We start from the raw sequence: 16,577 nt of genomic DNA, 5'->3' as shown, positions 1-16,577 counted from the left end.
GTCCAGCTCAGACAATATGGAAAATACTGCCAAATCCAGGGCTACCCCCTCATCCATCTACCCAACATGTTCATTCATTCAGTTCTTATTTCCTGAGCACCTGCTTGTTTACATGGTGCTGTGCTAGCACTGTAGGGATACAAAGATGTTTAGGACATGGAATCTATGTCCAGAAAGGAATCAAGATACATGATAGCACAAGCACATGACAAAGCAAAATGTGTTTCAATAAATTAGAGGGATTGATCAATGTGCTGTGCTAAGATGGACAAAGAAGCTTCCTGAAATAGGTAGAATTTGGGTAAGCTCTGAAGGATGGGGGGGGAGGGGGTTGGAAGCTTGGATACAGGCTGAATGAATTAATGAACAAATGAATTAATGAGTCATGTTTCCATAGTGTAGTGGTTATCATGCTTGTCTCACAAATGAATGTAACAGAATAGAAATAACCAATCTGAATATGAAGGGGAGCACTGTGGATTTTCTGAACAAATCCCCTGACTCTTTCACGACATACCTGTAAGATTACTGGGATACTGGAGTCTACCGCACTGATCCCCAATGGCCCAGCCATCTCCCTACTTATCATAACCGATCTTCATTCAATGAGTTCTTGGAGGCAAAGAATGATGAGGGACCAGGCTACCCTTTGGGATGGCTGGTTCTGTCCACAGAGGAGCAGGAGAGACCCATTTTTGTCTCATGATGCCCACGCCTACTGATTTCTCTGCAATTCAGATTTATTCAAGACAAAACACTTTTCTATGGGTTCACTGTATATATATCTTCTAACCTCAGTACACACTTCTAACTTTCTAAAGCCTTTCACAGCCAGTTCCTCATTCGATACTACTACCTGTGAAATAAACAAGACTAGTGTTATTACTGCTATTTTGATAGATGAGAAAAAAGATACAGGGACATTCTGTGACTTGCCTGTACTCACAAAGATAGTGGCAATCCCAGTCTCCTCATCTCCATTCAAGGTTTTGGGTTGTTTAGTTTTTTTACTAAATTGCATTTCTTTTCCCAAGCATAAGAAAATGAGGTCAAATCTATATTCCCTAGTGGTTCGGTTTCAAATTATTCAAGTAAATGGATGTGAATGTTTGTCTACATTGGGGTAATGCTGGTGGGTCCATTTATGGGTACAGTACCGGCAAGCAGGTGTTCTCAGTATATGCCTTATTATAAACACATTCCCACATCCACCTCTCACAACACACCATTCTCCCTCCTCTTTCTTCAGCATCATTACCCCACCTTTTCCTTCTCATGAAAATTAGCAACGGGGCTAAGGAAACTGAAGAAAATGTTCCATGCCAGCCAAGACCCCAGGGATGCATCTTGCTGAGAATGAGCAATGGGATCCCTTGCAACTGTTCATAGAAACCTGGTAGCCCCTCGGGGGGGCTTGTCCTCTTGATTTTCAATTTCTATCTCCCTCTAATGTAGCAGTTAGCTAATCATTTACCTCTCCCCTTCTAGACACAATCCCTGACACATTTCCTGAACCACACATTTTAGTCTGATTTTTTTTTTAAATTCTTCAACAAATATTTACTGAACCCCTGCTCTGAGTCCTTCACCCAGGTTACACTCTAGTTGGGGACACTTCACTTTATCCCTTCATTGAGTATAGGCTTGCACCCTGATCCACTCATTTGTCTAGGCTGAACACCCACAAGTCTACCCAAATTCCTCCCTCTCCCTCACAGACCACATCCAACTAGTTGTCAGACCTAGTTCATGCAAGTCCTCAAATTTGGCCTCATCTTTCCATTCTCCCGCCTACAGTTCTGCAACAGCTCCTGACTTCTGATTTGTTCTCCTTCTGGTTCATTCTCCACCCCTTAGCCAGTGGTTTTCAGAGAAAAGCACATCATGTCCCTCCACTGCATCCTGGGGCCACTGTCCTTAAAAGGGAGCACAGACTCCTAAGCTGAGCACACACCAGCCTCCTGCTTACCTCCAGTTCAGATCTGCCCAATAGAAATAGAATGCAAGCCACATATATAATTTTAATTTTTTAAAGTAAAAGCACAAGTAAAATTAATTTTAATAATATTCTTTAACCTATCATATCAAAAATGTAATTCAATGTGATTAATATCTAAAATATTAATGAGCCGAACCAGTTTGGCTCAGTGGATAGAGCATCGGCCTGCGGACTCAAGGGTCCCAGGTTTGATTCCGGTCAGGGGCATGTACCTTGGTTGCGGGCACATCCCCAGTGGGGGGCGTGCAGGAGGCAGCTGATCGACCTCTCTCATCAATATTTCTAACTCTCTATCCCTCTCCCTTCTTCTCTGTAAAAAATCAATAAAATATATAGTAACAAAAAATAAATAAATAAATAAATAAAATATTAATGAGATATTTTACATTTTTTATACTAAGCCCTTGAAACCCAGTGTGTATTTTATACTTGCAGTAATTATGACTAGTCCCATTTCATTTTTTAAATGTTTTATTGAAATTATTTGGGTTACATCCTATATAATAAAGAGGTAATATGCAAATTGACTGTCACACCCTCACACAACGACGGCTGCCCCCATGTGGTCAAAAGATGGCCGGTAGGGGAGGGCAGTGGGGGGCAACGGGGCTGGCAGGGGAGGGCAGTTAGGGGCGACGGGGCCGGCAGGGAAGGGCAGTTAGGGGCGACCGGGCCAGCAGGGGAGCAGTTGGGGGCGATCAGAATGGCAGGGGAGTGGTTAGGGGCGATCAGGCTGGCAGACAGAAGCAGTTAGGGGCAATCAGGCAGGCAGGTAGGCAAGCGGTTGGGAGCCAGCAGTCCTGGATTGTGAGAGGGATGTCCAACTGCCGGACATCGCCCAAGGGGCCCCAGATTGGAGAGGGCGAGGCTGGACTGAGGGACACCCCCCCTCCAGTGCATGAATTTCGTGCACCAGGCCTCTAGGTGGTTAATAAAATAATATAGGTTTCGAGTATAAAATTCTTTTTTTTAATTAAATCTTTATTGTTCAGATTATTACAGTTTTTTTTCCCCCCCATAGCTCCCCTCCACCCGGTTCCCACCCCACCCCCGCCCTCACTCCCCACCCACTGTCCTCATCCATAGGTGCACGATTTTTGTCCAGTCTCTTCCCACATCCCCTACACCCCTTCCCCCTCAAGAATAGTCAGTCCACTCCCTTTCTATGCCCCTGATTCTATTATAATCACCAGTTCATTCTGTTCATCAGATTATTTATTCACTTGATTTTTAGAGTCACTTGTTGATAGATGTATATTTGTTGTTCGTAATTTGAATCTTTACCTTTTTCTTCTTCTTCCTCTTCTTAAAGGATACCTTTCAGCATTTCATATAATACTGGTTTGGTGGTGGTGAACTCCTTTAGCTTTTCCTTATCTGTGAAGCTCTTTATCTGACCTTCAATTCTGAATGATATAGCTCTGCTGAGTAGAGTAATCTTGGTTGTAGGTTCTTGCTATTCATCACTTTGAATACTTCTTGCCATTCCCTTCTGGCCTGTAAAGTTTCTGTTGAGAAATCAGCTGACAGTTGTATGGGTACTCCCTTGTAGGTAAATGACTGTCTTTCTCTTGCTGCTTTTAAGATTCTTTGTCTTCTGCTCTTGGCATTTTAATTATGATGTGTCTTGGTGTGGTCCTCTTTGGATTCCTTTTGTTTGGGGTTCTCTGCGCTTCCTGGACCTGTAAGTCTATTTCTTTCACCAGGTAGGGGAAGTTTTCTGTCATTATTTCTTCAAATATGTTTTCAGTATCTTGCTCTCTCTCTTCTTCTGGCACCCCTATAATTCGGATGTTGGTACACTTGAAGCTGTCCAAGAGGCTCCTTACACTATCTTCGTATTTTCGGATTCTTTTTTCATTTTGCTTTTCTGGTTGGGTGTTTTTTGCTTCTTCGTATTTCAAATCGTTGACTTGATTCTTGTGATCCTCTAGTCTGCTGTTGGAACTCTGCATAATAGCCTTTATTTCAGTCAGTGTATGCTTAATTTCTAGTTGGTCCTTTTTCATAACCTTGAGGGTCTCACTAGATTTCTTGAGGGTCTCACTACATTTATCAGCGGTCTCACCAGACTTTTTGAGTGTCTTACTAAATTTATCGGCGGTTTCTAGAAGGTTCTTGAAAAACCTTAAAAGTGTGGTTTTGAACTCTATATCCAGTAGTTTGCTTTCCTCCATTTCTGTCATTTGTGTCCTGTTTCTTTGTCTCCGCATTTATTATGCTTCCCTGTGTTGATAGAGTGGCTTTCTGTGCTAGGTGTCCTATAGGGCCCAGTGGCTCAGCCTCCCCAATAACCTGAGGTGGACACTCTTGATGCACCCCCTTGTGGGCTTTGTGCACAGTCTTGTTGTAGTTAAGCCTTGATTGTTGTAGGTATCACTGGGAGGAATTGACCTCCAGGCCAATTGGCTGTGAGAATCAGCTGTGTCTGCAGTGGGAGAACTTCTGTGCTGGAGACACCCCTCCGGGGCAAGATTTGCTTCAGTGGGGCTTTGGTGCTCACTGAGTCTGCCCCCTGAGGGTGTCCTTTATGGATCCGAGGAGCTACAATCTGGATGGTCCCACTCTGACCAGCAGGCACACTGGCTCCTGGATCTCTAGGGAGGTGCTAATCTAGCCTCTGACTGAGGCTACCCAGCAGGAGCCAGCTGTGAAGCAATGCGAGTTGCCGTGGGGCCTTGGGCCAGCTGCAGTTTGTTTGGTAATTTTCAGATTGCAAAGGGCCTGGCCTTTCATATGCAAAAGCCTTCGTGCATGGTTTGGGTGGCTTGGGCGGGGCGGGGTCCCAGGGGATCAACAGGGCGGAGCAATCAGCTATGGCTGCCCTCAGAGGCCCCGCTTCTCAGTGTCCCAGCAATCGCTGCAAGCACCTCCAAGAGAAAGCTGCCCTTGAGTTCTGAACGATGCCAGACAGTCCTGTTTCTCCCGTATGAGTCTGGGTCCCCAGAGACTCGCCCGGAACTGGAGCTCAGAGCTTGAGACTCCCTCCTGATTGAAAAAGACAACCGTGTCCTCAGCCGCCAGCCCTCTCCACGTGCGCCTCCATACCTCTGTACTTTATTTCCGCACCGCACCTCCTCTGAGTCTCAGTATGCTTTTCTCTTTCCTTCTAGTTATAGAATTTCCACTCAGCCAGCCTTCCTGTGGTTCTGAATGATGTCCGTTCCGTCTATTAGTTGTATTTTTGAAGTGGTTGTGCGAGGCAGCAATCTCCGGTGTTTACCTATGCTGCCATTTTGGTTTCTCCTCTATAATTTTTTTATGTATAGAAGAATTTTTTTATGTATAAAAAAAGAAATGGGGCTAGTAGGCATAATAAAAGAATGGAATCCTACCATTTGCAACAGCATGGATGAACCTAGAGGGTATTTATGCTAAGTGAAATAAGCCAGTCAGAGAAAGACAAATATGATATGATTTCTCTTATATGTAGATTCTAATAAACAAATGAAATACAAACAGACTTATAGATAGAGAACAAGCTGACAGCTGTCAGAGGGAGTATAAAATTCTATAATACAGCATCTGTATATTGTAGTGTATGTTCACCACCCCAAGTCTAGTCTCCTTCCATCACCACCTATCCCCCCCTTCTACCTCCCCACCCCCTTTCCCTCTGGTAATCACCAAACTAATGTCTGTGTCTATGAGGTTTTTTGTTTGTTTGCTTTCTTGCTTAATCCCTTCATCTATTTTACCCTGCCCCTAAACTCCCTCTGACAGCTGTCAGCTTGTTCTCTATCTATAAGTCTGTTTGTATTTCATTTGTTTATTAGAATCTACATATAAGAGAAATCATATCATATTTGTCTTTCTCTGACTGGCTTATTTCACTTAGCATAAATACCCTCTAGGTTCATCCATGCTGTTGCAAATGGTAAGATTCCATTCTTTTATTATGCCTACTAGCCCCATTTCTTTTTTTATACATAAATGTCAACCTTCTTAACATACCTTTATTTTTAAAATTTTTTCAATTACAGTTTACATTCAATATTATTTTGGATTAGATGTATAGCATAGTGGTTAGATAATCATATACTTTACAAAGTGGTTCCCCTAATATTTCTGATAATAAAGAGGATTTACCAGGGAGCTGATTAAGCTTAAGCTTCTGGACCCATCTCTCCCGTACACAAACCCTTGCCTAGACCTTGTAATTAATTGTATAACAATGGTTTTATTTTATTCTTTCTTAGAGTGTCCAGACCCCAAAACTTAGATCAACTCCCACTCCTCCACTAGGCTGAGCTCCTTGAGGGCTGGGATTGCACCTTATTTCTTTCTCTCTCTGTATCCTTAGATCCTACACAGGCTTTGTACAAAGGGATTCAATAAATGTTTGCCAAAATGAAAGTTTTTTAGGGCTTAATCCTAGACTATCTCCTTCTCTTTCAGAGTAGCATCAGCCAATCCTTGATTTTAATTACATTTGCTGGTAGTTCACAACTTTCTATTTCTAGTCCAGACCTTGTTCCTAAGTTTCAGGTTCATTTGTGCAACTGCTTCTTAGGCATTCCACTTGAAGGTGACATGGGCACCCAAACTCACTATTCCAGAGTGGGAACTCTTGAGTCTCCCTAAACCTGTTCTTCCTCTAGTCTTCCCTGGCACTAGCAAAAACCTTGACTTCTGCTCTCTCACACTTCGCATTCACTTCATCACCAAGTCCAGATGATTCTGTATTTAAATCGTCTCTGAAATCTCTTGGGGGATTATATATATATATATATATATATATATATATATATATATATATATATATATATCATATATATATGATGTCCACAACAGCCTCCTAACAGGACTTCCTGCTTCCACCCTGTACACCTACAACTCATTCTCTACACAGTAGTTAGGGAGTGACCTTTTAAATATGGCTCCTGTTGAGCTTCAAATACAATCCAAACTCCATATCTGATCCATGGGTCCCGGCATGAAACAGCCCCACCTTCCCTCTGGCATTACCCTGTATCACTTTACTTAGTAAACACACTGGTCTCCAATTCTTTTCTCTAATGCACCAAGCTCTTTCCTCACTCTGAGTCTTTTTTTTTTTTTTTAATATATTTTATTGATTTTTTACAGAGAGGAAGGGAGAGAGATAGAGAGTTAGAAACATCGATGAGAGAGAAACATCGATCAGCTGCCTCCTGCACATCCCCCACTGGGGATATGCCCGCAACCCAGGCACATGCCCCTGACCGGAATCGAACCTGGGACCCTTCAGTCCGCAAGCCGACGCTCCATCCACTGAGCCAAACCGGTTTTGGCCTCACTCTGAGTCTTTGAAAATGCTATTTCCTTTTCTGGAATTCTTTGGAACATGGGGTGTTTTCCGTCTCATTCTGCAGACCTCTACATGGACTTATTTTCCAAGAGGATTTCTTTCTTTCTTTCTTTCTTTCTTTCTTTCTTCTTTCTTTCTTCTTTCTTTCTTTCTTTCTTTCTCTTCTCTCTCTCTCTCTCTCTCTCTCTCTCTCTCTCTCTCTCTCTCTCTCTCTCTCTCGGACCTACCTACAGTCACTCCCCATCACATGCATTATTTCCTTCACAGTACTTGTCACACTCTGAAATTATCTTCTTAATTTATTTTACTTGTTTATTATCCATATGCCTACTCCTCCACACTAAAAAATGTTCTGTTGGATTTAGGCTTCCAATTTATATAGGTGGCAGAGCATCTGGAACTCTATGCTGTTCTTCGTAGAATACCATGAATACCTCACCATCACTGGCCTAGGGGACCCTACACGCACACGATTTAATCGTGCGCTGGGCCTCTATATATGTGTTTTCCGATGGTCTTAGGCGACCCCTGTGAAAGGGTCGTTTGACCCCCAAAGGGGTCGTGACCCACAGGTTGAGAACTGCTGCTCTAGAGTTTCAGATTCTGAAGTATTTGGGGGTCAGAATGTGAGTATGGAGTTTTCCAAGGGCCCACACCAGACTCATTCCCAACCTTGCATCCCTTCTCACCACTGGCATCCCACAGGGCTGTCTTCACAATCAGCATTTCATGCAAATGTCTGGTCCTCCCTGGCTAAGCTCATAACTCTCTCTCTCGAAAGAAGGGCCATCGCCTTTCAAATACAGCCCTAGTTTGGCTCAGTCGATAGAGTGTCAGCCTGCTGAAGGGTCCTGGGTTCGATTCTGGTCAAGGGCACATGCCCAGGTTGTGGGCTCAATCCCCAGTAGGGGCGTGCAAGAGGCAACTAATCAATGATTCTCTCTCATCATTGATGTTTCTTTTTTAAAAAATATATTTTATTGATTTTTTACAGAGAGGAAGGGAGAGGGATAGAGAGTTAGAAACATCGATGAGAGAGAAACATCGATGAGCTGCCTCCTGCACACTCCCTACTGGGTATGTGCCCACAACCAAGGTATATGTCCTTGACAGGATTCGAACCTGGGACCCTTGAGTCCACAGGCCGATGCTCAATCCACTGAGCCAAACCGGTTAGGGCTCATCATTGATGTTTCTATCTCTCTCTCCCTTCCTCTCTGAAATCAATAAAAATATTTTTTAAAGCAAGGGCATCACCCTTCAAATACAAATAAGACTTTTCAGCCAGGCTAATGCCTCAGTTTTGCTGTTTGTTTGCTTTCTGTGAGTATGCGTAGTCAAGGCAGATCAGATACTTGCCATTTTTGGTCAGAACAAATACACTGAGAGCTTCAAAATCAGGTCTAAAGTTTCAGAGCAAGCTAAGTTAAATTGTGTTGATAAACATTTACTATTTTCTTATTGGGGTCATTCCTCAAACCATACATATCAGTTTGACAATGTTATCTAAAATATTTTTTTAGCCAGTGTCAAAACAGAGATTCTGAAATAGTTGCTATATATCTGATGCTACATCATTTATTTTTTTGAAAATACTCAATTAAATTCTGATTAGAATCATCCCCCAAAATTTTTATCCTGGTTCTAGATTATCAGAGCAGAATAAAAAGTAAAGTGAAAGGTCCTTCAGCTTAGAAACTCCACAGGTATCAGTTGGATACATAGTCAGTCCTTCAGAAAGGAAAAACCTGTGAGTTTGTTGCTCTTAGTAAAACACCATGTGGCCATTCCATTCATTTACATATTTATTGTCTGTGGCTGCTTTCACACAACAGAATAGTTGTGACAGACTATAGGGCCTAGGAAGACTAAAATATTTAGTATCTGGCTCTTTACAATTCTGCCAACCTCTGCACTAGTTCATCCCACTTACTTTTCAGATGGGCAATCTTAGGCCTGGATGAAAAAGAAAGTGACTTTGTAGCACTTTGCAGTGTCCCCTTTATTACAAATACTCTTGTCTTTGCCTGTCCCCTCTACTGGATGGGACACAATCTTTTTATTTCCCACACTGATTTTCATTTCAGTGCTTAATAACAGAGGTTTGTTGAATTGCATTAACTTGCCCAGGGTAACAGGGATAATTAGCAGTGGAACCTGGGTTAAAACCCAGATACAGAAGAGCAAAGAAATACCAAGCACGCTTCCTAGAGAAAGGGAGGGACCCCGTTTATTAACGCTAGTGGACTCTGGGAATAATTTCCAAATCAGAGTAACACAGAGAGGCTTCACTTTTTATAACCTTCTCGGGTCTTTGTCTTGCAGATATAGTTCCGCCCCCTTTCGTGGGCTTGTGGCCCCCAGGTGTTGATGATCTTGTCCTGGGCCAGCCCCCCCAGGGTAGTGCATTGCTCACAGTTTGTATGGCCTGACACGCCTTGCAAGACCAGTTTCCTCCTCAATACAAACTCCTGAACCAGTGGAAAGGACAGTCAACTAGCCATGTAACTTTGGCTGAGATAATTATCTTATCTGAGCCTCTCAGTTTCTTCATCTGCAAAATGGATATAACAATCTATTCCTTGTGGGGTTTTTAGGAAAAGTTGTTGAGATAATGTATGTATGGAATAGGCCCTCCATAAGTATGGATTCCCTTCCCCGCTCCTTTCTCTCACAAAACTGCTGGGGTTCCCTGAGGAAATTGAACCAAATAGTTATGGAGCTTTAGCTAGGGATGAGACCCTGGGCTCAGCCCTTTGGTAGATACAAAGGTTGTTACCCATTTAATGGCAATGATGAGCCTGATGGTGTAGCTGCCCCCTCCACACTTCACCCCAGGCTGGCAACAGAAGAAGGGGGTGTCTTTCCTATTCCTGTTTATCTCCAAGAAGGAGCAGATCGCCCTAACTGGTTTGGCTCAGTGGATAGAGCCTCGGTCTGAGGACTGAAGGGTCCCAGGTTTGATTCTGGCCAAGGCATGTACCTTGGTTGCAGGCACATCCCCAGTAGGGGGGTGCAGGAGGCAACTGATCGATGTTTCTCTCTCATTAATGTTTCTAACTCTCTATCCTTCTCCCTTCCTCTCTGTAAAAAAATCAATAAAATACATTTTAAAGAAAGAAAACAATTTTTAAAAAAGGAGCAGATCCCACCACCCTCCGCTTCTCTTCCGACTACTAAACAGCTGACCTCCTCCCCTCCCCCCCCCCCCCCCCCCCAGCCATCCTCCTTGGCTCCCTATCACCCTGTCTGGCCTTGCCCCACTTCCCTCTGACTCTCACCTTTGGAGCACAGCTGATTAAATGAGCCCCATGTCCCTGGGTCCCTGCCTTCTTGAGGTGATGCTCAAAGAAGGGACCCAATAGTCAGGGAGAGGGGTGAACCAATAAGTCAGTAAAAGTGAGGAAGAGACCAAAGCATATTGTTTTTTATACTTAAAGTAAAATAATTTACAGGGATAAATGCATACGCCTGCATAAACCACCAAAATGAATTCCAGAACAAAGACTGGATTTTCAGAGAATTGCTTCATGAATTCAAAACAGAATGGCTTCTCCCTAGCTCTCAGTGAAATGCAGGATAACTGATCTCCCTCTAACCAGATCATAGGTCTTGGCCAGCCAAACACAGACATAATTGTAAGGTCTGGGGCTGGGAAAATAGGGTCTTTCCTGATCCCACCAGCTGAGTTGGACAAAACAACCCAGAACTGCTGAGCCACATCCTGCTAGACAATAGCTGCCATCCTGGGACCCACCAGAGCATCCTGTTGTGCTGATGGCCAATAAATAACCACCAGAGACTTCTCAAGATGGCCAGGGTGCAGCTGCACCAACTTCCCACTCATCAATCACCCGCCACAAGCTACCTCAGATAAACCTGATTGGTCCAACAGCAGCATAAAAAATCTCTGCCAGGCACAGGCGGGTGTGACTCCCCCGGCCTGCACCTCCAGACCATGGGACCTCACCCGAGAGCTTCCAATAAACGTGATATTTCGCTCTTACCCTGCTTGTCTTGGTCAATTTATTGGCTTTGGTCAGATTAAATCTCACATCTCAGATTAAACCTTACATTAAACCTAACAGTAATAATACAAGCAAAGGCAATTCCTTCTTTCTCTGGCTAGAAGAAACCTGGGGTGAAACTCCAAATCCAGACAGTTTTAAAAACCATTTCAAAACAGGTATAATTCTTGAGTTATTTGGACTAATTTTTAGCAGGCAGTAGTTAGTGCTGGGAAGTCTAAACTATAGGTTTTTAAGTAAATATAGATTTGCTTTCAAATATAGCCAGTAATTCAACCTGTTTTAAAAACATAATTCTATTCATTAAAAATCATAAACTGGATCTGTTTTGACAAATAGCTAAGAACAGAGTTGTAATAGCACCACTCTCACTGGTTGGCAAACAGCTGCGATGAAGCCCTTGAAAAGTCTCGGAAGGAGGTTACAAATTCTCTTTTGAAATCATGATTATGCTTCACGTCATTGGCAAGCTTTGCTTTGATGGTCTAGCTCTGACAAAATGACAAGTTCAGAATTTGCAGAGTTTAAATAAAAACAGAATTACTATGAAGGACTGGGAGGCAAGCCCAAGGCCTTTTGAAAACTGCTGGCCTGGTGTCTACCAGGCAGTAAATACTTTCCTCAGAGGAGAGTACCAGGCTCCATGGCCACCCCCGGCATAGCCTACCCTGACAGCTGCATTAGAGGCAGGCCCTGCTTCTTCATAGTGAGTGACGGGACACTCTGAGCCTCCCCTTCTTTTTTTAAGTCTCTGGCTTCATGAAGCAGTAGTCTTGTGGGAAATAGTGCTGAATGGGAGGTTAGGATACTGGATCCCAGCTCTGATACCTGCCAGCTGTATGACCTTGAGCAGAACATTTCTCCTTTTTGGGCAATCTTCAAATAAGGCAGTTGGAGCTCAGTTGATCAGATCAGACAAATAACCATGGTGCTGGGCCTGCCAGAACTGAATTCACTTGCACACAGGACATTATTAATGAATATTATAACTAAACAGGACCTTTTGGTGATTAGCTTGACTTTGTCATTTTCCCCCAAAGAAATGAAGGGACCTGTCCAAGGTCACATAATTAGTTAGAGGCAGAATCAGATTAGAACCCAGGTTTCCTAAATCTCAGTTTCGTGCTCCAGCCAGAACACCACATTATCTGAAAAATCCTAAAGAAAGTACATTTTATCTCCTTTGCATCATGTATCTCCCAGACATGTTGCTGCGTTTTGTCTCCATCCTGCCCACTCATCAAAACTGCTCTGGATTAAGTAGCTAAGTCCTTCCACTCTTTGCACGCAAAATTCTGCTCGCACCAGTGGCTTCACGGAGACCTGACGCAGGCAGGCTCTGAGCCAACCTTTGCCCAAACTCTAGCTTTAGGAGCAGGAGATAAATGGGGTCTGTGTTCCCTAGGGTGCCCTCACTTTGGAGTCTCACTGAATAAACATCTTTGAGATGAATTTTCAGAAATCACTCCCCCAATTCAATCTTCCAGGTTATTGAATCATGCAATGGATTTAGTAGGAAGGCTCCTCACGGGGACAGAGAACTTCTTGGAAAGGAACAGGAGAAAGCCCCAGGGTTAGCACTCCTGGTATCTGGTCTCCAGTCAGCACAGAGAGAGGGCTCGGCACCTAGCATGGCTTGTCAGTGGATGAATGGAGCTCTCATCTTCACTATTTTAAAAACAAAACAGCCGAAACCGGTTTGGCTCAGTGGATAGAGCATCGGCCTGCAGACTGAAAGGTCCCAGGTTCAATTCCGGTCAAGGGCATGTACCAGGCACATCCCCAGTAGGAGATGTGCAGGAGGCAGCAGATCAATGTTTCTCTCTCATTGATGTTTCTAACTCTCTATCTCTCTCCCTTCCTCTCTGTAAAAAATCAATAAAAATATATTTTAAAAAAATAAATAAATAAAATAAAATAAAAATAAAAACAAAACAAAACAAAAGCAAAAACAGCCCTCCCCCTTCTTTCTCGGACTCCATCCAAGACACCAGACCCTCCAAGTCTGGAATGTGAACAAATAAGATTAAATGAAAGTAAGGGTACTAGATAAACCCTAAACACCATGCACATGAAAGAGATTATCATTTTTCCCTGCCTGATATCTCCTTGGACATTTTCCAAAGCCCAGCTCAAATATTATTTCCAAAGACCCAGCCAGACCAACCTGGTTCAAATCCTGACTATACCCCCTATTTGCTGTGTGACATTGAACAAGTGGTTTGATTTCATTAGGCCTCAGTTCCTTCTCCTACCAATGGGGGATCATAGTAATAACCATTTTACAGGATGGTGGTGGTGGTGGGGGGGGACCCAAGGTCACTCTGGACAAAGACCCCAGAATAGTGCCTGGCAGAGAACAGGCCTCTAAAAGTTGAATGAAAAGCAAGGGAACCAGAGCACCCATCTCTTGGAGTCTGACCCAGCACTTTCCATTCTTTAGTCCCAGCCTTCCCTCACCCTTTTGCCCCAAAGTGGCTAGAAAAACCCGAGCTACCTGTTCTCACCTTGCTGAAGTCCCCCAGGGCCATGACCTTGGCCACTGGCCTCCTGCTGAGCTGCTCCTTCACCCAGAGCTCAAGCTTCTTGTTCCACTTCATGGTGAACACATAGGAGGCATAGGCCAGCAGCAGCAGCAGGCTCTCCCACCAGACAATGAGGCTGTCCAGGAAGAAGAGAATGAGCATCATCAGGTCAAGGATGTAGAAGGAGACGTCACGGAACAAGGGCCACCAAGTGAGGTGGAGGATCTCCCGGGAGAACAGGGCACAGGTGCCGATGACAAAGAGGATGTTGAACACAGCAGAGCCCACAATTGTGCCGATGCCCACGTTGCTGTGGGAGATGAAGACGCCGATGAGGGAGGTGAAGAGCTCGGGGGCAGAGCCTCCGGCAGCCATGAATGTGGCACCTGCCACATCCTCAGAGATCTGCAGCTTGTCTGTGATGACACCCAGGGCTGGGACAAAGTACTCATCACACACGATGGCCAAGGCCACAAACACGTACATCATGCCAAAGATGTGCAGGACTACCCAGCCCTGCCTCCGCTCCTCCACGCTGAACAGGTCTGGGGGGTACTCTGCCTTAGGGTGGTCTGGCCAGCTGGGGGGCAGCGCGGAGGGACTGGGACTGGGTGCCTCTGGGAGCGGGGCCGTTGTCAGGCTGGGGGAGGGGGTAGTGGGCATGGCTGGAGCTGGCTCCACACAGTGACGAACCTGGGTGGTCGGATTTGCCCTGATGCTGAGGGTTGCTGAGGTGCTTGGTGCTGTGGGAGGTTTCTTCGCCAGCCCCCAGAAGGTGGCTAAGGATAATCCAGTGGTTGGAGCACTGGTTCTGGACGAGGGATTCCTAACCCTGGTGCGAATTGTCACTTGCCCATCAGAGGTGGCTGCAGTGTGCTCTAAAACTATTCCCTGGAAAGTCGTCAGGTTGCTCTTTCCCACTAACCTCTGAGGATTGGTTGAGCTGTTATTGTCCACCCTTCTGGGGGTAGTCAGCGTGTTCTTATCCACTGCACTCCTAGAAGTCAAGGTGTTTGTTTCTATGTCATTTATCATGAAAGTTGGAGTCTTATCAGTTATTCTCTTAGTAGTTGGGGTGGTTTCCTCCACGACTCCCTTGGAGGGGCTGGTCTCCAATATTTTGTAGGTTGCCACAGTTTCAATGTCTTTCACTGTCGTTCTGGGAGTGATCCCATGGCTTCTTGTCATTGTCATGAATGTGGATGGGGCAGAGTTTACTATTCTACCATGTGGGGATTGGGTGTATTTTTTCACCTTTCCCCTGGCTCGAGTTGGGGGGTAGTGCTTCATTTCTCCCCTGGGCGTTGCTGGGGTATAATTCTTTATTGTAGATATGCTTGAAGTTGGGGTGTAATGATTCAGTACTCCACTTGGTCTTGTTGGGGTGTTTTCCTTCGTTCTGTCTGTGCCTGCTGCTGTTGGGCTGTAGTTATTCCTAGGTACTGTGGGAGAGATGTTGGTTATTCTTCTGGGTGTATTGAGAGTGTTCTCCATTGTTATGCCAGCTGTTGCTTCCTCCTTGCCCACTGTGCCCTGGGGTTCCAGTGTCTCACCCTCCATTTCAGAACTAGCCCTTGGAGGGTCACTGTTCACCATCATCATCTCATTGCTGGTAAGGTCCCGGTTGGCCAGCTTTACAGGGTATTGGGAAGAGACTGCTGCCCACAGTGAGGGGAGGCCCAGAGGGCTCCTCAGGTGCTGGTAGGTGGAACCAATCATCAACATTCCCAGTAGGAAGAGGAAGCGACTCCATTGAAGCCGTTTTGGCAGGAGTAACCGCCTTTCCTGCGTCCCCATCCTGATCAATTTCCCCATGATGGCCAGTTATGCCAGGTTACGGAAGGCCTTTCATTCTGTTCACTGAAAGATGGGGGTTGTTCTTGGATTCAGGTTGGTGATCAGGGAAGATTTCTCCATGAAGCCCAGCTAAGAGATATCCACAAACCTAGAGAGAGGGGGAAATTAAATAAAAGAGGTTATCTGTCCCTAAGAGGAATGATGGGGTCCTCATCTGGAAAGAGTATCATTTCATTCAGGGGCCATTGTGGTGGAAGACAGTTGTTTCTGTTAGAACAAAACTACCTCTGCCCCCTGCTCAAGGGGGCAATGCCTGCTTGGGGGAAAAAGAGCATCTAGAGGTCCTCGGTGCCGTGCAGGCATGCCAGCAGCCTGAGCTGGTTCTGAGCTGGGCCCACCCAAGGTCTGGCAGCCCTCCTAAGTGCAAGCCTGAATTGCTGGGAGCTCATAAGTAGTTGGTGCCCCAGGCCACAGATCTCACCTTATTAAAGGCAGAAGGGAAGTAAAAAGACATGGTTTTAAGCTCTGGACAAAAAGAGGCAGCAGTGGAAGACTGACAACTCTGCATGTTTTTTTTTTAGGTGTGTTTTTTTTTTTCAGACTTACTTAAAACAATTCCACCATATCATCAGGGGGATAAAGCTTAAAAGTTAATGTCATGTTACTTTCAACAATAAAGATTTAAAAAAGAAAGTAAAATAAAAAGTTAATGTCATGAAGGTTCTCAGACAGTGTAATGTGGCAGGAGGAATATGGAGAGTGGAGTCAAAGACCTGGATTCCCAGCTCTGCTGCTTGACATCTGTGTCACCCTGGACGAGCTGAGCCTCAGGGCCTCATCTGTGAAATGGGCATAATATATATGCATCGTTCATGCAAAGATTATCTCTGGAAGGACATCTGGAGAAGGGAAACTAAAGGCCAGGGGTCAGTATAACT

At 44.7% G+C, this 16,577-nt stretch overlaps 1 protein-coding gene across 1 annotated transcript in view; it reads right to left on the bottom strand.

The window, feature by feature from the left end:
- SLC24A1 (solute carrier family 24 member 1) overlaps positions 1-15,657 on the bottom strand; it is a 32,290-nt gene extending 16,633 nt beyond the window's left edge. Inside the window, exon 1 of the mRNA XM_036305378.1 lies at positions 13,825-15,657. Coding sequence (XP_036161271.1) covers positions 13,825-15,657 — 1,833 coding nt within the window. The remainder of the gene's footprint in view (positions 1-13,824) is intronic.
- Between the last annotated feature and the right edge of the window lie 920 nt (positions 15,658-16,577).

This window comes from Myotis myotis, unplaced genomic scaffold, assembly GCF_014108235.1.
Source record: "Myotis myotis isolate mMyoMyo1 unplaced genomic scaffold, mMyoMyo1.p scaffold_m19_p_1, whole genome shotgun sequence".
Taxonomy (NCBI): domain Eukaryota; kingdom Metazoa; phylum Chordata; class Mammalia; order Chiroptera; family Vespertilionidae; genus Myotis; species Myotis myotis.
This window is presented reverse-complemented; position numbering and strand designations above follow the sequence as displayed.